This window comes from Xyrauchen texanus, chromosome 7, assembly GCF_025860055.1.
Source record: "Xyrauchen texanus isolate HMW12.3.18 chromosome 7, RBS_HiC_50CHRs, whole genome shotgun sequence".
Classification (NCBI taxonomy): Eukaryota; Metazoa; Chordata; class Actinopteri; order Cypriniformes; family Catostomidae; genus Xyrauchen; species Xyrauchen texanus.
The window spans coordinates 30,285,893-30,313,166 of NC_068282.1; the positions used below are offsets into that span (position 1 = coordinate 30,285,893).

General features: G+C 40.6%; 1 protein-coding gene across 1 annotated transcript in view; it reads right to left on the reverse strand.

The window, feature by feature from the left end:
- The window catches only part of LOC127646503 (transforming growth factor beta receptor type 3-like), a 175,868-nt gene that overhangs the window by 57,349 nt on the left and 91,245 nt on the right, over nt 1–27,274 (reverse strand). The window contains exon 4 of the mRNA XM_052130211.1: nt 9,387–9,524. Coding sequence (XP_051986171.1) covers nt 9,387–9,524 — 138 coding nt within the window. The remainder of the gene's footprint in view (nt 1–9,386; nt 9,525–27,274) is intronic.

Genomic DNA, 27,274 nt, shown 5'->3' on the forward strand with positions numbered 1-27,274 from the left:
AGGTTTAGCCTTGCGTAAATCTTCCTGTATATACCTTATCTTTCAGTAAACAGGTCCAGACTGGAGCTTAGCCATGGGTTAGCTCAGAAATATGAGCGAATGACCATGCGCTTCTCTCTGGAGCCTGACTCTGTCTCAGTATGTGTTCAACACTGTAAAACACTGAAAGACCCCAAGAGCTAACCTGACATATAAACCCAACCAAATATCACAACATCCAGCCAAACCAAAACGTTTCATCTATGTATGACGAGAAAGCAAGAGCAGTTGACATCTGGCATTTGCTGTTCCAGGCATTGGAAATATTGCATTATGAAATATTACACCACACTGCTGCCATGGTTTTCGCACTGGTTTTGTAATGGTACCTAAGTTTAGCACTGAGCAAAAGAAGGCAATATTTCCATCACACCTGTGTCCTCTTCATGTCTCAGATTAACATCTGTCCTCCACCTAGCACCCTACATGCTTTTCCAAAGCATATTTCACTGGATTTCCAACTTTCTGCCTATCAGCATCTACATATTACAACCATATGTTCAGAAATAGTAGAGATGGAGTGCCAATTGGTTTAAATAAATTATAAGTGCACACTAATCTCCAACTACTCACAATGAAATGCCCTCTGCTTGAGGAAGCACAAATGTCTGTAAGAGATGATGAAGTATTAAAAATGGGCAAGTGGAGAAAAGGGGGGTTGGGGGTTGTGACGTCAGCTCCCAGGATGGGAAAAACGTGCCACAATGTGCACAAGAGATGAAGGCCTTAAATATATTTGTGGGTGATTTGTTCCACTCACTCCACAAATCCAATCAAGTTCCTGGCAAAGTTTCATGTTTGTGTTCCTGTGAACCAGAGAGAGACTGCCATGGAACAAACAGCACCATCTGTCTGCAAGCGCCACGAAAGAGCGTTACTGCAGATAGACCTCCATCGCAAAACCAGTATTGGTGCCGCAATGGTTTCAATTAAAAATCAGAGGGAGAGAAAGCCTCTTTGCGCTAACCTCCCAAGGCAATAAAAATCAGGAAAACAGCCACTTGGCAAACACAGAAAGATCAACAAACACAACAGCCAAACTTCTTAAAATTAAATTACTTCAGAGGGTTTGCCAGAATGACTATGATGCCATACAGTCCCCAACTTAACAGGACCCTGCTGGAAAGCCAAACTTATACCAGTATGAATTTCCATGGTGGACTAGGCTAGTTTATGCTGGTTAGTGCTGGTTCAGAGCTAGTCTAGTTAGTGGACCAGCATATTGTAGCCCTGCTGTTCAGCAACAAAATGTGCTGATGATCCTCAACAAGCATTGTCATTACAATTAAGCTATCTGACCAATTAAGCTTTGCTGGCAGTTCTGCATGTTAATTTAGTTAAGTCTGGTAAGAACACAAGCACACCAGCATCCCATGCTGGTGACCAGCATTCCAAAACACAATTGACTATATGCTAGTCTTTTCAGTAAGAGAGAGAAATCACTGTTCAGGCCTCTCTTGACATAAGCATAAATTGATTCAAGCTGATTTTAATATTCTTGTTTCCACTCATGTCCCACTTCAGGGTCTCTCACATCTGGTGGTTGATCAGCACCGGCTTCATGGGGATTGTGTATTACAATGAAATGTCATGATTTCAGGGCTTTTGTTTCCGGCTAGATGACATAAACAAGACAGCCAACAACCGTTTTCTACTCAGACTCCAAACCGACAATCTGCATCTCTGAACCTCCAAGTGCTGGAACTAGGAAACAAGGGTTGGCAGTCTTGTCCAGAGACAACCAGCCCCAGACAACAATTACTCCAATGCAATACAAAGGGCCAACTCAGACAAAGGTGGTTGAGACTTATTTTCGAGTTTTTTTGGCCAAGTAAGTGGTTGTTCAGACTGAATGCATTGTTGCATTAAAAAAAACTAGATGCAGTGCAACGAATACAGAACACAGGTGTCTCAAGACACATTTTTTACATTTGAATTTCTTTTTAACTTCATAAAATAAAAATAAAAAACAGCATCTTGCATAAAGGTCAAAAACATCAGCCTAGACCATATATACACAGAAGAATCAATTGAAATACAGCAGAGTCAGACAAAACAAATGTGTTCAGTGTGAACGGCTCCTCAGACTGTATTTACATACAGAGAAATCTGTCTTAGTGAATTGCTACTAATATTCAAATAAGATTGACGGTACTAGAACGGTGACCTTGAGGATGCTTGGGGGTTAAAGCCTTCAAATGTGTTCTGTTGATTATGTTCCTATAATGGCACTTTTCCACTGCATGTTACGGTTCGATTCACCTCAACACTACTTGCTTTACGTTTTTAAGTTTGCATTTCCACTGCAGTTTAGTGTCACATCAACGTGGGTGGGATTATAGGCTGATCGTCATAGTTGCGACGCCTCTACTACCATGACATCATCTTAAACACGACACAAACTGACCAAAACAATAACACGACCGCTAGCTGTTAGCTATTAGCTCATTGTGCTGCATAAAGCAGTTGTTGCAGTGTGATTTTACAAAAGTTAAAATGGCCTGGTTGTTTTAGAAACAAGCTTCCAGTAGCTGATCAACTAAATAAAGTGAAGCTTTCAAGCAGAGGATAGAGTTAACATAACAAACTATACCATTCTCCATCGTGGATCAATGCCAGTCCAGGGCACTCTCCCTCCCATTGCTCGCCGGTCTAGATAGTGTCCATTTGGTCGAACCACTTCCACTTTTCCTTGATAGTTCTGTAGTCACTTTTAAGTGTTTTTTTTACTTATCCCTACACTGTTGGTAGGTCTGGTGGTAGCCGTGTGCGTCCAACAGCTGATACACTTCCTAAGAGACTTTATCGTTTAGCTCAGCACTAACGAGTGGACCGTCTGCAGCTCGTTTATTGACCACGGCATGGTTTTGCACATAGCCATCTTGAAAGTCACGTGAACAAATTTTACTGTTATCACTTTAGCTAACTTTAAAACTAGCGGGTTGATGTCGCATGTCGGAAATCAAGTGACGCTGGAAGTGACGATTCTCCCTGACCAATCAGTGATATGCAGGATTTTGACGTCACATTTAGTATCGGCTCGGCTCGCCTGGAACCTCGACCAGGGTGGTACTAAAAAAATTTGAGTTGAGTCGAGTTGTACCGTGCAGTGGAAAGGCCCCAAAAGGTAACAAATGTAAACCCTCTCTGCTTGCTCTCCAACTATGTTTGTAATTTTTAAACAAAATTGCAGAAGACTTGGCCCTGATGCTACACACACTTGAGCCATCTGCTTCAGCTATGTGTTGAAATTGAGCTCAGTTCACGGAGCACCGAGCCGGAAAAAGTTCCAGAATGGAACAGGGTGTGTGAGAGGGTCTAGGAGAGCTGCACTGCAGAAGATGAATTCTATTTGTGTGTGTCAGTGTGTCAGGACGCCTGGAGTGGCTGGGGAGTATTTCTAGTGAACAACAATTGTGTGAGCTCATTGCACTGACTGATCTCACACTAACTGTGAGGGCTGTGTGTGCTGACATGATGTCATCAACAGATTCAGGGCTCATAAAATCAAAGCCAAGAGAAAAAGGAGGACAGAGTGGTGTGAAGTGAGAGGTGAAGGTACATGCTGACAGCTCTACATCAGGATCAGGTCTTTTTTTTTACAGTCCAACATTTTCACTGAGCTCATCATAATGCATTCTGGGATTGGCTTTGCTGGAAAGGCTACATGCTAGTGTTGGGAATCATAAGGAATTTAACAATTCTATTTCTGATTCCTCTTAACCATTCCGGTTCCTTAACAGTTCCATTATTATACTGCCTTCCTTTGGCCGTCTAACACCATCTACAACAGGCGGGTCGACACGAAGGTTCTAAACCATTTAATAGTGTTGTTGTCATTTGTAGCGTCAGCGTGCTGCATCATTGATTATAATGGGTTCTAATGCTTTGAGGTCGTATATGAGTTATTTAGAACCAGGTTCTCCACAAACGTGTGGTGCGTGATGGGAGAGGGGCTGAACTCATCTGGCGTGACCCGGCCCGGTCTCGAATGGCTCTCTTCACCAGGCCCTAGCGGGCCAGCTATTCCGGGCCAAACGGAGTCCTGTGGCGCTGCGGTATCGTTACGTTTTGGGGAGATTCTGACTTATAGGCCTTCAGTCATAATTCCACAGATGGTTGCTTCGCACCAGTGGCTCCTCAGTCAAGCAAACACACCAAATGTCTGAACCTGCAGTTCCTCTCGTACTGAGCAGGATTACTATAGCAACGACACATCATCAGTAGGGTAAAACTAACCTGTCTCTATTACACCTGTTTCACATCACAAGCTTGAGCGAGACGTGAGCATAGTGTCAGTTTAACTACAGTGTAACTGCAGCTGCAGACTCAACAGGGCTTTCACACTGGAAGTGTTTTTATAGCGTCACAGCAGCAGCTCTATACAGAAAATACTGTGATTTCTATTACTACGGTGAGCATTTATTTGAAAGACCATAAATGTTTATCAGGAGTGGGTCATTGATTAGTTTTACAAACTTGATCATCATGAAAGCACTTTGTGCTTATACACTTACACAATCAGTCTTGTGTCTTCCATTTTGGAACACGAATGAGGTAAGGCATGTGTTTACAAGTGAAAGCAAACTCGGCTCTGAATGGGTATTGCTGAAGCCTATAGACCTGTTCTATGTTTAATAGTCCATAAAAGACTCATGGTCTCATATTTTCAGGCTGATAAGTTGTAGTTTACTATAGTTTTAAATGATAAACCATACTTCTAATTAATATATTTTAAATTGGTTTAAACTGTTAAAACTCCTGGAATAATTTTTTTTCTTTTCTATTGTTTTTCAGATGTGCTGTAATTCATACAGTATAAAGACTAGACTAATAATATATGCTTATTCTGTACATTGTGTACTTTTTTGTGTCAAATCACATTCATTTTATCCATCAACAGTGCACACGCTATGCTCTGACGTGCTGCTGACGCTTCCGATGTGAATGCTCTAATCTGTTTTTATGGACGGCAAAAAAAATATGCTCTGCTCATGCGTCGATCATGCTTGCGATGTGAAACGGACATTAGAGGGTCAACAATCTAACGCATGGTGAATTCTGCTTTAAAATTATAGGAAGAGCTGACATTGAAGGATCAAAAAGAGATGTTGCTATGAACGCTTGGCTGAGTTATAAATATTTATTTCTCAAAAGTAATTTAAGAATTGGTCTTTAAGTACTTTTAAGAAATAAATAATTGGAAATTATAAATGCAATTCATACTGCATTTACTGCCCTCAACATCCTGTTGCCAAATGATGAGATCATTACAGATTTTGACAATCTAGATTTAATCAGAAATCAATTTATACAATTCTTGTAAAAGGCAGGTTTACACAGACCATTTTCACTCTCAAAATAATTAAGTGTTGTTCCATCCTCATTGGAAAAAAAATGCACATTTGGAAAACCGTTAAATGAACCGAAAGTAATGAAAATAATACTGATCTGTTAAGTTATTTTAAAAATGCAACCAGTTCTGAAAAATAATTGATTCTCTGTCCCCAACACAATTATATACTGCCTAACACCCTGTCAACACGATTGTGAGCGGTGTGTCGCGTCACAAAAAAAAAAGCTATAGAACCCATTATAATCAATGATGCTGTCTGCACTGGAAGCGTCCGTTTCAGTAAACAGGTGTGCCGTTCCATTTTGCGCTACTACTGCCAACAACACAAATAAATGGATTACAACTTTCGTGTCGACACGCCTGTTGTAAACAGGGTGTTATACAGCCAAAGGAAGGCAATATAATTTTGATGTCTACAATTTGGAACAGCATTTGAACATGCAACCACAATGCCTAAAAATTTTGTTTAGGTAGGCAACTCACTAGGTTTTGGAACAGAGCTAAAATACACAGTGATTTCAACTTGTAATTTACAATTAAATCATATTTTTTTAAGGCACTTTAAGGATTAGTCTTAGTTCTTGGCCTATTCCAAGGTACCTGTTAAAGTAATTGTCACAAACACAATATAAGCCCTCTCTTGATTCTCGAGTGTCTGCCAAAAGCATAAATGTAATCTATATGCACTACTTACAAATGTTGACATTTACAAGAGTATTGGATTAATAAAAAATGTCTAAGGATGACCTCAGCATGTTCTAATCTAAATTATAGATTGCATATATTCATCTGCACGATATTACATAAAATCAATTTGAGAATACGTCCAATCTAAACAGGAAATAATTATAGCACAATATAATTTTTTTCTCATCCATATTCTTAACAGTATCTGAAATCTGAGCCTTTGCTTCAGACCAAGAACATCTGAGGTTCACTTAGATTCTTTCACACAGTTTGTGCCATACAACAAGGTGAAAGGTGTTGATGTGCAGGTTTACAAAAGACCTGTGATGAATGACAATGTGGTATCCCGAATCCTCTGAATGCACCACAAGGAAAGATTCAATCAAACATGGTAAAAGTGAACAGACTCATACAGCGTGAATGTAGGGGGTATTAAAACTTGACATCTCTCTTTGTGGTCACTAAAGGAGTAATGAAGACATTAATATGCATGTCAGAGTCTATGTATGTGTGTAAAAGATTGACTTACATAAACAAAGAAAGAAAGCATGCATGTATATTCTTTTATGCATGAACAGTCTTTGTATATCTGCTGTAACAATGAGAGTAGACCATATCTGCACACATGGAAATAATAGTGGCTCTCAACACTACATTCTACTGGAATGCAGCAGTTTTAAAGCACATCTGAAAATGATTATTGCAGAGAACCGCTAGCTACATAAAGTTATTTATTTACGGTATATATAAGACAGGAAGTGTTTGTAGGACATGGACAGCATGACAGAGTTAAACCAGTAAGGCCTCATAAGGTCTTGCCGCATTGTGATAGAACGTTCAAGCTCACAGATCCTGTCCAGCCCATTTTCATTTTCTCATTAAGCCTGCTGCTCTCCTGACTAAATATGGTTGGCTGTTCAGTGGGGTTTGAGGCTCATCTTTACCTAAACCCCCTTCAGCTCTCCTCTGAGATCCCTTGGCGAGGAAAGCGAAAACGCCCTGGATCTTGTCATCTTGTTATTTTGCAGGGGGGAAAGGAGTGAAGTATTTCTGCTCTGTTTCACAGGATGGCTGAAAAACAATAATGTTGTCAGGGAGAGTAGACAGTGTTGCTGATTTCAATAGCCCAGTTTGTATCTTTGAGTAAAACTGTAATGGTTAATCCCCTAAACTAAACTCTATGACTCCATGAACAAAATGAAAAATTATCTTGTTTTTTTTTTTTCTGGTTGTAAATGTTGTCAACCTTTAGTAAATGAAATTATGGCATGGAATGTTACCATGAAATGAAGTGCTTGTTTTTAACAGTGAAACATCAGTGGAAGATCAGCAAATGTTCAAATATTTGTTGCAAATTTACTGTACAGTCAACGTAAAACAGCATTCACAACCCATTTTATTGTAATGTTACGCAAAACAAGAGTAAATGAGAAACAAATTGCAGCATAGGGCTTCATGTGATCCATTGGGAATTGATCGAATCGCCATTCCACACCAGAATGGAGCCAGAACTGAATGTCATTTTGAAGTGTATATTGGAGAAATATTCCCCTCTAAAAACACAGCCGGCACCCACATTTGAGGGTGCTTTTTGACTGGGATGTTGAGTCCAATTTCAGAGGCAGATTGCGAAGACAAGTAATTGAAGTATGAATTATGCACACAAAGATCAGGGATGTGTTTAAAGAAAGTAAATACAGTATGATCAATTTTGATTTCATGTTGACTTTTAACAAAGCAACAAACAGCAAAAGTTGGTTTCACATTCATAAACATGCAGTTAGAGACAGATTCCAGTGTTGTTTTTCAGCTATAAAGTGTTCCAGTTATGGGTTCTGAAAGCAGAAAGTCATGGGTACAGCAGTAGGGAACAAGGATTTGCATTTAGTTTTTATAGTTTTGTATTTTCAAATCAGTTTTTATTTTATATTGTTTTCAAATTTGCTATACATTTCAGTTTAGCTTTAGTTTCATTAATGATTTTGTTAGTTTTAGTTTAGTTTTTATTTTGTAAACACATTTCTATTTCATTTTAATATATTTTAAGTTTCAGTTTTAGTTGTAGTAATTATAGTTTTGAGAGTCAACAGAACACTTCCAGAGTGTAGACCAAAGTAAGGCATTTGAATTTAAGCTTGGCAAATTTGCACAATACACATAAAGCAAAACGAAACAGTTGAATATTAACACAGTTTTTTTAAGACTCAGCATACATGTGCATAATAACAATAACAAAATGGTTTGTGATTCAACAAAGTCATAAAGAACCAAACAAAAGCAAATCAAAAGTATAAAAGTTAAATGTATGACAATTTCAAATGATCTCAACTTCATGCTAAACAGGAAATCTTGTTAAACTGTTGATGTCCACGATACCGACGGCGGGTGCTCCGTCACTTTGTTTATATATGTTTACATTTACTGCATATGATATGATACATGTCTCGTATAATCTTGAAATCTGTGGTCGTCTGTTAAATATATCATGTTATCCATTCAACCACAAAGGCAGAAGTCGCTGCAGCACAGAAATTATCAAAATATGGACATGAAAAATAAAGTGCATCACATCAGAGACCACATGACCAAAAAATAAAGTGAAAAAATTATGATTAGTCTGATTAAAGATGCCATGAATATATAGATGACTATGAAAATGTATGGTTTGTCAATATTTTCCAAGTGATCGCTTGTATTTGTATAGGTTTATTGAACAGGTCTGGATCTGGCACTGGATTGCAAATTCTAGAAATATTATGCTTTCTGCTTCATTCCTACCAGCCATAATTAATTATCAGTCTTTCAGTATCAGCTAACCTCATGTTCATTACATGCCACAATGCCATGCAGGTATTCACCTAAACAGCCCAATGGTGTCTGCGGCACTGAAGATGAACATATTTCACACACACAGATCAGATTTTTCTGCCATGTGTTGAGAACTCGTTGATTGTGAAAACGATAATTTATTTTTTAGACATTTTTTATTTCAGATAATTTTTTTTTAATAACTGCTGTTAGTTTCGTTTAGTTTTAGTTTTTCATTTATTTTATTTCAATTCACGCAAAAAAAGTGTAATCCACAATTTTTATTTCAGTTTTAGTTTACGAAAATAACCTTGACAGGGAACAGAGCAAAGTCACTTCTAGAGAATAAACATTAGCTCATTAGTGCTAATCACTGCAATTTCCACACCACTGTCTCGATACCAAACATCCATCAGGGAGCCTGGTCAACATCCACAGACTACAGCAATCAATATAAACCTGTGAGCCTCTACCAGATAAAGCTGGTCAAACTTACATGGAAAATGCGTTTGACTCCTGGGGCCAGTTTCTCTGTCCGAAGCTTCCAAAGCACAGGCTGAGGGGAGTTCAGGACAAAGACCAGTGGTTTCTGATGCAAAGGCAGGGATTGGATGGGCTGCAGATGTAACGCCACCTGGACAAAACACAGAAAAGGGTTAAATGTGAGGGAGAGAGAGAGACAAGGGGATATGGGAGGGAAGTGAAATGAAAAGCATAACCCTCAACCCTAAAAAAAGAGTGACAATGAGGACTTTCACTTAAGATAGGAAGAACACATGGGCTCTAAACTGTAAAGTCCACCACAGAGCTTCAGCTGCTAGAACATAAAAACCTCTCATTCCTCTCCTCTGATCCCATCTTTTCTGTCCTCTCTTTCTGTTTTGGTGCTGGTAGAGCAATGCAATCTGGTGAAGCTAGTCAAATCTTCCCAAAGTCTAGAATTTAGTCACTATCAGCTGTCAATGTATTAAAATGAGTGAAAGGGACATCATTTAAAATTCCTCCTTTTGTGTTCAGCAGAAGAAAAAAAGTAATATGGATCTGAAATTACATGAATTTAAATTTTTTGGATTAACTATTCTTCAATGCAACTGGTGAGGACCCATTCCGGGGACCAGCATCCAAACATTCATGCTCTCCTCTCTATTCCTACAGTAATGTTATCAGCAATGTGACTGCCTGTTACTTCTTAACAGAGTTTATGCTATTTATGTCTCCACCCTGCTGATAATCTCACAGTGACTGAGAAAGCAGTGTTTTTCTTTGGAAAGCCACAACAATACATGGTCTCACTGGAATTTGAACTTTCACACACTGGCTCCTTTGTTAGTGATAATGAGAGAATATGATAAAGGGATGAGAGAAAGAGCGAGACATGTAGAGAAAAATCTGTATCTGTTCAAGCTGAGCATGTAGTTTGCCATTTAGTCTGTCATTCCAATTGTTCCAAAATCTGAGCTACAGTCTCTGACAGGGCCCAGTGGGCCAAATATAACATACTGATTTAGGGCCGCAGTGGGGTTGAAACCAAACTCCATTCCACACATGGTCTGATTAACTACATCTCAACACTGACCTGACAAACAAGCACTGCCTCATCACCTTTAGAGCTTATTTACTGACCTTGTTCATCCAACAGACACTGACCAATGGCCTAGAAATCATTTAAAAATCACATTCTTAACTCTGACAGCTAAAATGTTGACAACCTCATAGGTTCTCAGATGTTGCTCTTTCATAGCTCTGTAAACGTAATGAGACTAAAAGAGTTCTGTATCAACTCTTTCTCACATATTTCTCGTACAATTCCTTAGGAGAAATGATGAGAAATGTTTAAAGTCATATTGAAATTTCTAACTTTTGGATGCAGACTTGGAGGAGATGTATGTGTGTAAGACACCATTTAATCATATTGTTTCCTAGAGGAATCAACTGGGATATCTCATTTTGGATATCCCACTTGAGATTACTCATTGTGTATCTCATTACAAATGAGATCTCATTGAGAAATTGTGATTTATCTTTCCTGTGGGATTTAAAATAGATTTGACTTCCTTTCACTCTTTATTCTTTATCTTGCTGATCTAAATTTGTTTCTCAGACTAATACAATTAAACACTTGAGACACATTCACACGACTAAATCAGAACAGGCAATGTCAAATTATCCACTTAATACATTACTTGATTAAACAATTATCACAGATTCAGACTTTAGAAAAAGTTCAAATTAATTGTAAATGAAAACATTTTTACCACTGTTACCGATACATTGGATACCTCATTTGCTTCTTGCCCTTGATAACTTTTGGGCCCAGAAGGTCAAACCAGACAATCTTTTGCTTGCAAAGTCAGATTCAGACCTACACTTGCTAGTGTCTGTCCATGAGACCGTATGGTGTTCCATTTTCATTATACTGATCAAATAATCTGACTTCACAGCAAACTACTTACCAGTTGGCCATGCAGATTTAGGTTACCAAATCATGGCAACAATTGGGACAGGGATATTTCTTTATGTCATTAAAGGAATAATACACCCCAAAATCATTATTTTCTCAACCCTATGTTGTTTCAAACCCATATGACTTTCTTTCATATCGGAGAACTCAAAATGGAGATGTCAGGCAGTATGTTATTCTCAGTTTCTTTGCATATTTTTGTAACACTTTACAATAAAATTGACCACAAAATAAGGCAGAAAGTAAAAAAATTCTTGTCAATCAAATGAGAAACTTGACTGTTTGTCTGAACAGTTTTTCTGAACAGCGGAGATACGCACTGCACTCTTGTCCTCTCGCTCACTCATCCCCAGAGCAGTTGTAGTGCGTGAGCAGTGTTGCCAGGGTTTCATGCCAAATTGGGATAATTTCAAAACAAAATCATGAGTTAAAATGTTTGGTTTTTCGGATGCTATAAAAATGGACCGCAGTCACCAAAAGGTTTGATATAGACATCGGATAATGAAAATACAAAATCTTAGTCATGTATAATAATTCCGAGATTTAATATCTGGCAACCGCAATGGAATGTTGTTGGCTTAATCAACATGGTGTCAACAGTGTGCCAGTATCAATACAGCCACATTTTTACACAAATATTATATTTTAGAGCACGATACATTGTTTCTTGTGATTGTAATTGCTGAGTAAATACATTTATTTAACATATCATACAAAGTGGAAAATATGGTTCATTTGCATTTCAGATCCATGTTTTTGTAAAAATGTAGTAATCATTGTCAGTCCAATCAAATAATAGCTAAAGAAGAAGATTAAACAGTTACAAATATTTAAAAAATGCCATTCTGGGGGGCCTGGCTAGCGAGTATTGATGCTGACTACCAACCCTGGAGTCGCGAGTTAGAATCCAGAGCATGCTGAGTGACTCCAGCCAGGTCTCCTAAGCAACCGAATTGGCCCGGTTGCTAGAGAGGATAGAGTCACATGGGGTAACCTCCTCGTGGTTGTGATTAAGGGTTCTCGCTCTCGATGGGGCACGTGGTAAGTTGTGTATGGATCGTGGAGAGTAGCGTGAGCATCCACATGCTGTGAGTCTCACACATAATCTTACAGTTGTGCCTTGCCTTTATAAATATGTTTTCTATTTTTATGTGATGTATCTGACAATATTAATGAATACATTTAAAAGAGATTATTTAGTATTCAGTCAAGAATATTTTCTTTAAGTACCTCAGCCCAACCCTGATGGTCAGTCAACTTTTTTGTTCCATGGAATAAAGTCATATAGGTTTGGAATAACATGAGGGTAAGTAAACAATGACATAATGTTTTTTTTTATTTTTGGGAGTACTATACCTTTAATAGTCCATAAATGCTCAGTATAAGGGGCAGGATTGTGAGATCAGTCCATACCTAATCCAAGAAAATGTAATCATATAAAAGACAACCATAAACTCTATAATTTCAAGATATCCCTACGAAAGGTAGCAGATGTGTTTGTAGACGGAAATGAGATGTTTATGTGCTGTCCTGAATGACAGGCACTGGAGATACATCTCCAGTGAGTTCTGAACGAGACTCTGAGCTATGCAATGAGTGTCTCCCCCACATAGATCTGTGTGGAATGACGTTGAAGCAAATGAGAGTGTTTAGCACTGAGTGCAATAAAAGTGCAGCAACAATCATAACAGCAGGGCCTTTGGAGAGCAGAGAATGGAAGAAATGACAGAGTGCTTATCACTAAGGGTTTGGCAGACACAAGCTCACAGAGAAGCACAGGCAAAAGACCCTCACTTTTTCACACTACCTTCAAATTTTTCCATTGCTTACTTTCCCAATGTCTGTATTCAGTGGAAAATTTTCAATGAGCATGTAAGCCTCCCCCTTGGGTCAGTCTGAGCAAATGCATGCACACAAACAAATCCAACCTGCACAGATCCAATAGGATTTTGGGTGCAGAGGAAATTTGCTAAATAGTTTTTGAAGTTAACTCGAAAATGAATATACTGCCATTTTTTAATCACTTAAGTTGTTTTTTTTTTTAAACCCTTATGATATTCTTTCTTCTGTGGAACAAAAAATTAGATGTTAGGCAAATGTTGATGCTGCTCTTCTCCATAAAATAAGAGTGTAATGCAACTAGGGCTCCAAAAAGCACCATAAAAATAGTCCAAATGCTTCATGTAATGCAAGTCTCATCATTCTAAATTATGATAAAGTTTAAGTTGTTTATTCACTGAAATTTTTACCTTAGAATTCTTGTCGACAGTGTTCACCATTAACTTCTATTGTATGGAAAAGTGCAGCTCAGACATATTCCTAAATAGCGTATTTTGTGTTCCACAGCAAAAGAAAGTCCTACGAGTTTGAAATGACATGACGGTGAGTAGATGATGACAGCAATTCAATTTTTGGGTAAATTATTCCTTTAAGCAAGAGACAGGAAAAGAAAACAGAAGGAAACAGATTTCGCTGAATATAGGGATGCAGAGAGACAAACGGAAAGAGATGTAGTGAGAGGTGCTCAAGCACAACCTCCATTGGTTTTTAAAGTTGTGGAATTTCAGAGTCAGACAGAAACAATTTCAAAATGATTGAGTCATTTAGAGGAGGCACAAACACAGTTGCGACGATCCAAAACTGCTCCAAGGTGAGAAGCAAATTACCTTGGCCAGGCATGAGCTAAAAACCCAGCTCTCCGAAGTAAGCTCACAAACCCCTAATCACACATTGCAACATTGGGAATTGGGAGCATTTATTAGTCCCACAGATCACATGGGTTCTGAGAAACACCTGAATTTGAATCTGTTAATGCATGCTCTAAACTCAACAATAGTGCCAATACAACATGGTTTATACAAAGGATTTTTTTCCATCCTCCTGAGTTTCACCATCATACATTGCACATAGGGAACTGAGTTAATCTTACTATATGGCACATAGAGGGTGTTTGATTCATTCACATATGAAAGACATACATATCCCTTTTAAATTTGTGGCATAATATTTATTACCATAAAAAAATAGTTTTGACATCCTTTTCTTTAAAAAAAGCTAAAATCTTGGTTCTAGAGTGGCATTTACAATGGAAATTAATGGGGGCCAGTCCATAAACATTAAAATACTCACTGTTTGTACCCTGGGTACAACAAACCCTAAAATAACTGTTATGATGATTTAAACAACTTTTCAGTTCAAATAGTCCCCATTTTAACAGAAGAATTCATGTACATACTTTTATACAATTATAAGCTTATCTAGCACACAGTACAAATCCGATAAGATGTACAATGGAAAAAGAGGTGCCCCAAGGAACTTTTTCATGGTTCGATATCATAGACAGTGTGCTGGAACATCGCTGACCAGCTGATAGCACTGGCTCACACTGGGACGATAGTGGAAAAGCAGCTATTCACTTACTTATAATACTTAACTTGAATTGAACCTGGAATATATATTTTTTTAAATGGGGAAAAAAGACTGCATGGAAAAACATGCAATAAAGTGAATAATGATGGCAACCACTCTGCTAAACATTTTTTTGTTCCAAGGAAGAAAGCCATCTGGGTTCAGAACAACATAAGGGTAAATAATGACAGAAATTTCATCTTGTGGTAAACTATCCCTTTAAACTTGCTAATCTCAGGATCCAATAACATTAATAGCCATAATAGTCATGTAAAGTTTTCAAAAAAACAACAACTAAACTAAATTGCTCCTATTATAATCATCAAATCTACCAACACTGGAAACGCTTATTCAAACTGTTCCTATTTTGTTGCTCTACAAAGATATTTCAACCCATTAACTTTCACTGGCCATCTGAGATAAAATGATTTTATTTTCAAATATCAGATGTGTGACTTTATTGCTATATTTTTTTCTTTATTTTGTTTGAAATGTAATGTAATCTATTTGCATAATCCTGAATTCCAACAAATGCTAAAGGCTGAAATGTATCCTCTGTGGGCATGGCTTGGAAGCACTTAAGCGGTTCTTAGGGGCCGGATCATACAGTATGCTACATTCACAAAAAAATCCAAAGCACAAGAACTTGTGGAATTGTGGAATTCCCATGAAGAGAATATTAAAAGTTCCAAAGCAGAGCTGAAGTGCTGAATGTCGTCTAATGGCCTCAGAGAATTGACCCGACTGAAATACAGATATTTACATTTATGCATTTGGCAGACGCTTTTATCCAAAGTGACTTACAGTGCACTTATTACAGGGACAATCCCCCGGAGCAACCTGGAGTTAAGTGCCTTGCTCAAGGACACAATGGTGGTGGCTGTGGGGATCGAACCAGCGACCTTCTGATTAACAGTTATGTGCTTTAGCCCACTATGCCACCACCACTCCAGATATAATACTATTTTGTCATGGAAGGTGGAGTTTTGTCTATTCAGGGCAAGACAGTCATACTTTTAGTCCTGGGACACATCAGGGAAGCTTCTGGCTAGATATATAAGAGAAAAACAAAGAGTATTTTTCTACCATTCCCTCAGTGAAATCTGATAGTGGTGAAATATTTACCTTGGCCACTGATATTAATAATGCTTTTAAAGAATTATATCTTAATCTTAATAGTTCCACATCTTTGTCTACTGAAGAGGATATTGGAAACTTTTTTTGATGTGGGCAGATGGGCTTTATGTCATGTATCTATGATTGTGAAGATTAATATTATTAACATAATATTATTATATTATTAATAATTAAAATGAATTGTATTCCAAAATTCAACTACCTGCTACAATCTCTCCCTATAGATGTCCCCCTCTCTTATTTCAAGCCATCTGATAGCATAGCAAAGTCCTTCATTTGGAATGGTAAACGTCCCAGATTACATTTCGGTAAAATGCATAGGCCGATTGACAAAGGTGGGCTAGGCCTAACAAAGATTTTGTTTTATTATTATGCATTCGGTCTCAGACATTTGGCTCACTGGTCGCTTTCACCAGAGAGAGAGCCCCTCCCTGGTTTTGAATTGAACAGGAAGCTATTGCCCCTATTTCACCATTGCAAAGTCTTTCTATGAAACTAATTTAGGAAGTTAAATTACACCCCGTTATCTCGTATTTGCACTCGGTATGGACAAAAGTGTTCAGAGTGATTAATTCGGACATTTATTTAAATGTCGCTTCGAGCATATGGTCCCCTTTCTGCTGGACAGAGTGGATTTTGAGGGAGGTTAATATGCTCAGTGATCTATATGAGAGTGGAATGTTGAAGTCCTTTGAAAATATGGTTAAACATTGTGGGATTACCAGATCTCAATTCTTTAGGTATTTACAGCTGTGCCACCTGCCCTATACTCATTTTGGGAGCAGCATACAACCCCCTAAAGTGGCAGATCAAGTCAAGTCAAGTCAGATACTTTGGGGAGTGGTGATTACTGCTCTTAGAAAAGGTCATGAGGCATCAATGTATTCTCTCTACTAATTCAGAGTCTGGGGGATGGAGCTTCAACTTCTCTCAAGAGATTATGGGATAAAGATTTAAACTTGGTATTGGAGGATGGAGTGTGGGCTAGGATTCTAAAAACATCCAGGTCTACATCTAGAGATGCAAGGGTGTTCCTTATGAAATTTAAGATTTTACATTGATTCTATTGGCCCCCCACTAGATTGTATAGGCTTGGTCTTAAAGACATGCCCACCTGCTGGCGATGCCAATCAGAAGATGGGGACACAACCCATGTTTTTTGGTGGTGTGTTAAGGTCCAAGAATTTTGGTTGAGGGTTCAGAGTTGTATGTGTGGGCACTCAAATTTCATTTAGCCCCAGACTCTGTATTTTAGGTGTTAGGTCGGTCATAAATATAGGAGATAAAATATTGGGTCCTAGCCAGTGTTATGACAAACAGATCATACTTAGAGGATGGAAGTCAGCTGGAGCACCCTCGTTTCAAGAGTGGCACAGAGAGATGCGCAGTGTGGTGGCATTTGAAGCAATGCTATATAGAAGGATATATATAGATGTCTTTTTTTAATATATATATATTTTTTTTTTGTATGTGTTTTAGTATGTGTCATTTTATGTTGGACCACTGGATGTTTGCAGTGAGTGTATGTCATTTACCAAAACCAGACCTGAGAAATAAAGAACTGGTGGAGAAAAGAAAAAAGACATGGCCAGTGTGAAGTCCAGAGCACAAGTCTGGCCCTGATTTCACAGGCCGTTGCCATAACCGCTGTTTGAGGCTGATGTGGGGCCCATCTGGACTGATTGAGTTACAGAGAAACAACAGGCCATACAAACCTCAGCACAGAGGCTAGCATTACAGCAGGGGGTGAAGGGAAACTGCTCGCACATCCATGTCATGTAACACACCAGAAACCCTCCATTCCAATCAACAAATCGCCCTAAGTGAGAAGAAATAATGGGAGCAAGAAACTGCAGTTCATGTGTGGAGATGTACTGTTCCTGTCTGTCTGTAAAGCCTTCGTTATTCCTTCATTCTCTTGTAAAACGGCACTAACAAGTCACCTCTGCTCAACTCTCTATGTACTAAATATCTTTCTTTATCACTGCTTCCCTTCTCGAAGGAAAAGATTGTTGACTCTATTGACAGAGCTCATTATATGACTAATAGTCCTCTCAAAGCTTCAGTACACTAAAACATCACCTAATTATAAACCAAATAATGTTAGTTAAGCAAAACTTTAAGCCTTGCTGAAAATATCTGCTGAAATCTCAAGTGTTACTGGGGTCTTAGGGTAAATTATATTGAGCAAGTTTGTAATTGTAATTTAGTTGTAATTCTTTTTTCATCGCAGTGGCACAGAAGTTGCTCACAACATATGAAGAGCTGTTGTGCTCTGGCCTGGGTCATGTCCTAATCCCATTTTCCCTCTGTCTCCCTCCACTTTTCTGTCAGTTCTCAACTGTCCTAAATGATAAAGGCGATAAAGCCATAAAATATATATAAAATATATATATATATATATACACTGGCGGATATATCGACTGTGAGTATCAGGAGTCAGGTAAGTGCTTCGATGTCTGTCGACTCAGCACCGCCACAGGGCTCAAACCCCGCCAATGTGGCCTCCCTGGCTCCTCTCTGGCACCGCCCCGCCGCGAGGCCCCACCCACCGGTACGTCGATGAGATTATTCCCCTAGTCCGCATTCTCAACTACCTCTACGAGTGGCTAATCTTAGCTCACTCTTGAGACGTGTTGTGTGCACAAAGGGACCTGGTGCTCGTGCACCTCAGCCGGCTAGGGCTTTGAGTCAACTGGGAAAAGAGCAAGCTCCTCCCGGTTCAGAGCATCTCTTTTCTAGGTCTGGAGTTAGACTCGGTCTCAATGATGGCGCATCTCACAAATGAGCGCGCCCAGTTGGTGCTGACCTGTTTTAAGGCGTTCAGACAGAAGGCCGCAGTCCAACTGAAATGGTTTCAGAGGCACCTGGGGCATACGGCACCCTCGGCAGTGGCACTCCGATCGGGTTGATACATATGGGACCGCTTCAGCACAGAGTCCCAAGATGGGCATGGCGCCGCGGGACACATCGTGTGGTCATCACGCGGACCACCTTTTCAACCCTTGAAATGTCCTTGTTTTTCTATGGGAAGGGGTTCCCCTAGAACAGGTCGCCAGGCGCGTCGTGGTTAAACCGTTGCCTCCAAGACGGGCTGGGTCGTTGTATGCAACGGGCATGCAGCCACTGGCTCCTGAACGGGCCCACGGTTACGTTGGCACATCAACTGCATCGAGTTGTTGGCAATACTGCTCGCCCTGCGGAGGGTCCGGCCGTTGATCGAGGGCAAGCATGTGTTGGTTCGAACATACTACATGGCGACAGTAGCATTTATCAACTGCCAAGGCGGGTTATGCTCCCCTTGCATGTCACAACTCGCCCACCGTCTCCTCCTCTGGAGTCAGCAGCACCTCAAGTTGCTGCGAGCCACTCACTTCCCGGGCGACCTCAACACAACAGCGGACGCGCTGTCACGACACCCTCAGGTGGTTTAGCTAATCTGGAGTCGATACAGGCAGGCACCGGCAGACCTGTTCGCCTCCCCAGAATCCTCCCATTGCCCGCTCTGGTACACCCTGACCGAGACTCCCCTTGGTATAGACATGCTGGCACACAGCTGGACGCCTGGACTATGCAAGTATGTGGTCCCCCCAGTGAGCCTACTTGCACAGACCCTGTGCAAGGTCAGGGAGGTAGACAACATCACTCAGGGTAGGGCCCCCTCTACAAGGAGCCTGTATGCCTCAAAGTGGCTAAGTGGTGTTATTCCCGACACGAAGACCCCCAGAGATGCGCAGTCGGCTCAGTGCTTCCTTTCTGGAGGAGAGGCTGGAGGGACAGCTGTCCCCCTCCACCTTGAAGGTGTACATAGCTGCACACCACGACACAGTGGATGGCAAGTCCTTAGGGAAGCATGACCTGATTATCATGTTCCTGAGAGGTGCCAGGAGGTTGAATCCCTCCAGGCCATGCCTTGTTCCCTCATGAGATCTATCTGTAGTCCTGCAAGGCCTGCGAGGGGCTCCCTTCCAGCCCTTAGAGTCAGTAGAGCTTAAGGCACTCTCCTTGAAGACTGCCCTCCTGAAGGCGCTCACCTCCATCAAGAGGGTTGGGGACCTGAAAGTGTTCTCTGTCAGCGAAACTGGGCTTGGCTACTCTCACGTGATCCTGAGACCCTGACCGGGCTATGTGCCCAAGGTTCCCATGACCCCATTCAGGGACCAAGTGGTGAACCTGCAAGCGCTGCCCCAGGAGGAGGCAGACCCAGCCTTAGCATTGCTGTGTCCGGTGCACGCTTTACGCATCTATTTGGATCGCACACAGAGCTTTAGGATATCTGAGCAGCTCTTTGTCTGCTTTGGTGGACAGCAGAAAGGAAGTGCTGTCTCCAAACAGGATCGCCCACTGGATCATCGACGCCATAGCTGTTGCCTCCCAGGCTCAGCATGTGCCACCCCCTGCAGGGCTACCAGCCCATTCCACCAGGAGTGTGGCGGCCTCCTGGTGGAATGGCTCTAACTAGTGGCACCTCTCTTGCTGACAAGCAGCGGCTGGGCTACACCCAACACCTTTGCGAGATTCTACAATCTCCGGGTTGAGCCGGTCTCGTCCAGTGACTTAGCAGGAATCAAAGGGTAAGGCCGGGTCAACTGGCTGGGTATGTCACTTGTGCCTAGCACCTTTGACCTCCCTTGAGCTGAAGATGTGAACTGGTGATTCCCAGTTGTGTTCACAAATGTGTTCCCTGGTTGATTTCCTCCTAACCCTGCTGCAGATGAATTTGCGGAGATACTCACTACTCACTGTCTTCCCCTTGGGAGTGACACCCCCCGACGTGGACACTGGTGTCCCAGTCGGTTAGCGAATACTCTCTTATTCTGGGGAGAAAAAGAAAAAAGAGAGAAGAAAGGCACGACTAGAACAAGTCTGTCCCTATCCTTTTGGTAGTCAACTCATCCCCAAAGGGCTGTTCGACACTCATACTAGCGTCAGGGGAGGTTACGTTCTGGCCTGGTGTGCTGGCTATGCGGCACACAGCAGTCTGCCCATCTCGCACTGCCATTCCACGTAACCCAGTTCAGGTAGTTGTGGTGTTTTTTTTAGGGGACGCCTAGTGTCACTACATCGACACAACGTCGAGTGAGTGACAGATAGGGAATGTCCTGGTTACTTCCGTAACCTCCGTTCCCTGGTGGAGGGAATGAGACGTTGTGTCCCTCCTGTGAAAATGCTGAACTATCCGCTGAAATGGCCGGTACCTTATTCTCGGCTCCTCAGCACAAAACTTGAATGAGCGGAATGCACGTCCCCTCCTTTATAACCGTATGTCCGGGGGAGGGGCATGCAAATACCACTCGCCAATTCCCACTGGCCTTTTATCAAAGATCAGAGGTGTCTCGGGCACTCAATGTGACCCCTAGTGTCACTACATCGACACAACATCTCGTTCCCTCCAGGAAACGGAGGTTATGGGAGTAACCAGGACAGCATTATCAGTGATAACTGACAGCTGCAGATTTATAAAGAAGATGCTGGATTATGATTGGACAAGACACCAGAATTGAATGAATGGTGTATGCTAATGAGTCTTCCTGACAGAAGTACCGCTACGCTTCCATTTCCAAAAGCAGCTATTGGTTGCAAATAATCAGAAAAAACAACTTGCTACAAAACACAGAGAAGACAAATAACTTGGACACTGGGATTCTAAAGTGGTGGAATCATTTTCCAAAAACAGGATATTTTAGGATTTAACTGCACACATTCACACAAGCCTCTTTTTTTGTTTACTAAAAATTGTGATTTATAATGACTGTCTTCTGGAAATAATGCAATGGTTGCACGTTTTCTGTGACTGTGTGAGAGCAAAACACTGTTAACTTTGCTTAGCAAAGCAGAGATTTGTGCTGTCAAGATATTTTCTTGTAAATATTATAAAATCACTCCCATGTGACAATGCATGATCTTAATTTTGACTGTTTGACTGCACTTTGTTTGAAACAATATACACTCACCTAAAGGATTATTAGGAACACCTGTTCAATTTCTCATTAATGAAATTATCTAATCAACCAATCACATGGCAGTTGCTTCAATGCATTTAGGGGTGTGGTCCTGGTCAAGACAATCTCCTGAACTTCAAACTGAATGTCAGAATGGGAAAGAAAGGTGATTTAAACAATTTTGAGCGTGGCATGGTTGTTGGTGCCAGACGGGCCGGTCTGAGTATTTCACAATCTGCTCAGTTACTGGGATTTTCACGCACAACCATTTCTAGGGTTTACAAAGAATGGTGTGAAAAGGGAAAAACATCCAGTATGCGGCAGTCCTGTGGGCGAAAATGCCTTGTTGATGCTAGAGGTCAGAGGAGAATGGGCCGACTGATTCAAGCTGATAGAAAAGCAACTTTGCCTGAAATAACCACACGTTACAACCGAGGTATGCAGCAAAGCATTTGTGAAGCCACAACATGCACAACCTTGAGGCTACATCAGCAGAAGACCCCACCGGGTACCACTCATCTCCACTACAAATAGGAAAAAGAGGCTACAATTTGCAAGAGCTCACCAAAACTGGACAGTTGAAGACTGGAAAAATGTTGCCTGGTCTGATGAGTCTCGATTTCTGTTGAGACATTCAGATGGTAGAGTCAGAATTTGGCCTAAACAGAATGAGAACATGGATCCATCATGCCTTGTTACCACTGTGCAGGCTGGTGGTGGTGGTGTAATGGTGTGGGGGATGTTTTCTTGGCACACTTTAGGCCCCTTAGTGCCAATTGGGCATCGTTTAAATGCCACGGCCTACCTGAGCATTGTTTCTGACCATGTCCATCCCTTTATGCCACCATGTAACCATCCTCTGATGGCTACTTCCAGCAGGATAATGCACCATGTCACAAAGCTTGAATCATTTAAAATTGGTTTCTTGAACATGACAATGAGTTCACTGTACTAAAATGGCCCCCACAGTCACCAGATCTCAACCCAATAGAGCATCTTTGGGATGTGGTGGAACGGGAGCTTCGTGCCCTGGATGTGCATCCCACAAATCTCCATCAACTGCAAGATGCTATCCTATCAATATGGGCCAACATTTCTAAAGAATGCTTTCAGCACCTTGTTGAATCAATGCCACTTAGAATTAAGGCCGTTCTGAAGGCGAAAGGGGGTCAAACACAGTATTAGTATGGTGTTCCTAATAATCCTTTAGGTGAGTGTAGAGCTATTGAGTCTACTGTAAATGTGTATTCTTAGGTGTGAGTGTGCAAGTGTATTGTTTTGGAGTATTTATGCAGTGTCTGTATCTTGGTTCTTTCTGGATGGCTGAAAGAGAATAAATGAGGTAAAGATGGAGTGATCATGGGACAGATCAATCCATTGAGTGCTGTTATCACTGCCGCTCACTGATCTGTAATCCCTCAACCTGAATCCTCCCTTAATGTACTGCGATTTCTATCTGCGGTGTCTGAGGGCACACAGACATACACAAACACACACACACACACACACACTGCTGTGACATGGGCCCTCATAATCAGCACAGATATATCTTCTGCATCAGCCCTCTATGCAGACTCACTAGAGCACGTGGGCAAACCGATAACCATCACGTTGTGTTTGTGTATACTAGTATGAATTTGGGGGCAAGTTTGGATGATAAATCTGATAGTCCTAAGCCTCTTCATTTATTTTATCTGTTGATGTGCACAGATCTGCTTTTTGTTAAACTTCTTTCTTAAAACACAGAGCACCAGTATTGACTCAATCTGACAGTGCACAAATGTTAGACTTGCTGTCTTCATGCAAAAATTCAAAACACTTGGAACTTTAGATTCTGGCTTCATACAATGCATAATTGTGAGCCTGTGCTCAATGTGTGGAGCTGTAACAAATTACTTGGAGTGATTATAAAATAATTGTAAAATCATGATTCATTGATCTAACCATGATTATTGTACACTTTCCAATCATATCAAATCAAATTCCAATCAAATTGTACTGTCCAAATAAGAACATTTTAGGCGAATATAGAAATATCATGTTTTTGTGTCTCGTTTTCTGGTGTAATTACATTATGGGAGTGATCCAAATTAACTCCAAATGTCTCACTGACCCGCACCACAATGGTAAAAAAAATAAAAAGCACGTCGCTCCCGGCCACGTAGCTGAACCGAGCCACTGTTGTGGCCGAACCTCATTGTCGGATCCTGAATGAAACAGATGCATTTCCCTCCATTTATACCCGTGGGCGGGACATGCAAATTCCATCTGCCAATTTCTCATTGGCCTTTTCTCATAGATCAGAGATGCAAAAGGCCCTTCATCAGGGAACGGAGGTTACATCCGTAACCTAGATGTTTCTCTTGATCCACCGATCCTGATGGAAATTTAAAGACGATGAAATATCCAATAATAGGGACCAAGTGGTGTAGGAAACGGGATGTTACAACTTTAAAAACAGTACTTTTTGGTAGTGGTTGACCGATATATCACAGAGGCAGATAGATCAGCCGATATTCTGACTTTTATCATTATCTGCATCGCCAGACAAATTTTCCTGTTTGGCCAAATTGTTTCTTGAGAGCGCAGAGAATCGCCTGCTTGCATGTGAAGATACTGAAATGTTTCGTTTTGTTGTTACGTGCATGGTGTTACTACAATAATAGACTGGTGTGCAACACTGTCACATTTAAACGGTCCGCATATTTTAGAGCTCATAATATTAACGTGCTCACCCGTTTCAATCTCCCTCTCTCTCCTCAACAGTTCCCAGTAACTTGAACTATCTTGTCTAATGATAAACAGGCAAATATCAATAAAACTATTATGATATACCATCTGCTAATATGCGAATATCTAATTTAAACAGATGTAATAAACCAACATCACACAACTTCAGCAGATCCAGCATCCTGAGGACAGGAGGTACTTACAATGGGAACAGGCCACGCAGCCGCTTCGGACTTTTCTCTTCTTTTTCTTCCACAGAAAAATCATTCAGCTGGGGCCAGATGTATTCGCATCAGTATTTTCCCAATGGGAAAAGACACCGCAGAGACCACATCCTGCCCAAAGGGGTGGTTAACATGTGGAGAATACGTCACATGGACTTACCAACCATTAGTACACATGTGGAAAGAAACCCCCACAGTAGGTCCTACCCAGAGGGCTAGAGAGGCGCCGTTCACCAAGGCCCAGAAGGATGCTACACTCCTAGTGGAGAGTGCTCGTACTCCCAAGGGGGGAAGGCATGGCCTGATATGCCAAGGCAATGGCATCCACAATCCAGTGGGCCATCCTCTGTTTGAAGAAAGCCTTCCTCTTCTGCTGTCCCCCAAAACAGACAAATAGCTGCTCGGAGCATATAAAGCTCTCTGTGCGGTCCAAGTAGTTACGCAAAGCACGTACTGGACAAAGCAACAACAAGGCTGGGTCTGCATCCTCCCAGGTTAGCAATTGCAGGTTCACCACCTGGTCCCTAAAAGGAGTAGTGGGAACCTTGGGCACATAGCCGGGCTATACTCTCTTAGTGTAGCTGCCGAAGTGCCCAGGGGGTGGTCTCTGCACTTATCTGCATCTCCCAGAGGGAGAGAACCCGCTGCAATGCACCATTTATCCAACAGCTTAGAATGCTTTTTTTATTCAAGGTGAATGGAAGAGCAGTGGAGTACATAGACCGCTCGGCTCCGAAGAACAAGTCTGAATTAGTGGTTGCAGGCCGGCTCCTTTTATACCTGTATATCTGGGGGAGTGGCATGCAAATTCCACTCGCCAATTTTCACTGGCCTTTTCTCAAATATCAGACGATTTTGGAGCTCCCAAGGGTGACCCTTAGTGTCACTACATTAACACAACATTGAGTGAGTGACAGATAGGGAACAGTTTCTCCTCAACAGTTCCCTGTAACTTTTCTAATGATAAAAAGAAAATATAAATAAAACTTGCATTATATACCATCTGCAAATTTGCAGATTGTTGTTTAAACTGATTCAATAAGATACTTGTGCAGATAATAATCATTAAAAAAGGTGAACAATCTGAGTTGATGATGTTCAGAATTTAGAACGATGTAGAACCAAACACTGTCAGGATATATGCATAGGCAAGTTCCATGACAATTCACATTATTAATGTTTTTATGAGTACTTGAATGGAGAATAAAAGCAAATGTTCCTATGTATTTTATTTGAAGGTTTGGTTTTCATCATCATTTTGCCTCTTGTGAAAAAAGGTTGTGCATATGAGCTGACAAAACCTCTGTAACAGAGCAGCTAAACAATTTGCATAAATACATTACATTGAATAAGACACGATAAAATGCGTTCAAAGTTACTGGTTCATGTTTTGGAGAAACTGAACTATGTCCAGACAAGCTTAAACACGCATGCTCCTCTGGAACTGAACTACAGATTGACGAGCACTGATGCTGTTGCACATGTTAAGTGTTGTTAAACTCACCGGTGAGTTTTGCTCAGAGAGCATTCAGATGTTTACCGCAATTTTATCAAAATCATTTGGAAGGTCAGATAAAAGTGATTGGCGGGCTGCAACAAATCACTGACTTACATTAAATAAAGACATGAAATCATACCGGGAGACTCTGAGAAGTGGTGGTATGCTAAAAAATGCCGGTACTCTGTAGAGTAAATTTTAGAAGCGCAGGTACTGCGTACCGCTGCATACCGCCCCACTTCAAGCACTGATCTGGGTTGCAAAAACAACAGTGTACAGAAAATGTATAATAGGCCAAGACATCAGCTGACCAAAAAGAGAGACATATTTAAGTATTTGGAAATATTTTGACATTCATAATATCATTTTTCATGTAATTCTACCCCTGTGTAGTATTTGCCACGTTTATTTGCCAAGCCTTAAAGGAAATCATATATCCCTATTTTATTATATGATTCCAAGTTAAATTTAACACATACACGTAAGAAGACAGTTTGTGTGATAATGAATTGTCATTTTTGTGACAATTCATGAAAATTCTAAAGCAGACAATTAATCGTCCTAATCGCAATTATATGTTTGACAATTCGTCACCCAAATTTCATGACCGTGACAATTCAACTGCTAACAAAAATTTAAATAAAATAAACATTTGAATGTAATAATATTACAGAGAACTGCACAGGCCCAAATATGTGCAAAATAATTAACATGGCATAGGATGAATAGAAAAATTAATTATTTTAGTATCTAAAAGTATCTCGAATGTTATGGTTTTGTGCTCACTGCAGTCAATAATTCACTGCATAAAGGAAATTTCCAGGTAGAAAAATGCATTATTTATCCTTGCTGCAAGTACAGTAAATGTGTATTTAATGTCAGTTCTTTAGTTTGCCTTGTGTTGGTCATGGTTTTCGAGGATGAGGGCATGTTACGCAACCTGTCCATGTTGGTATATTAGCCAGTGGCAGATGAATTTTACAG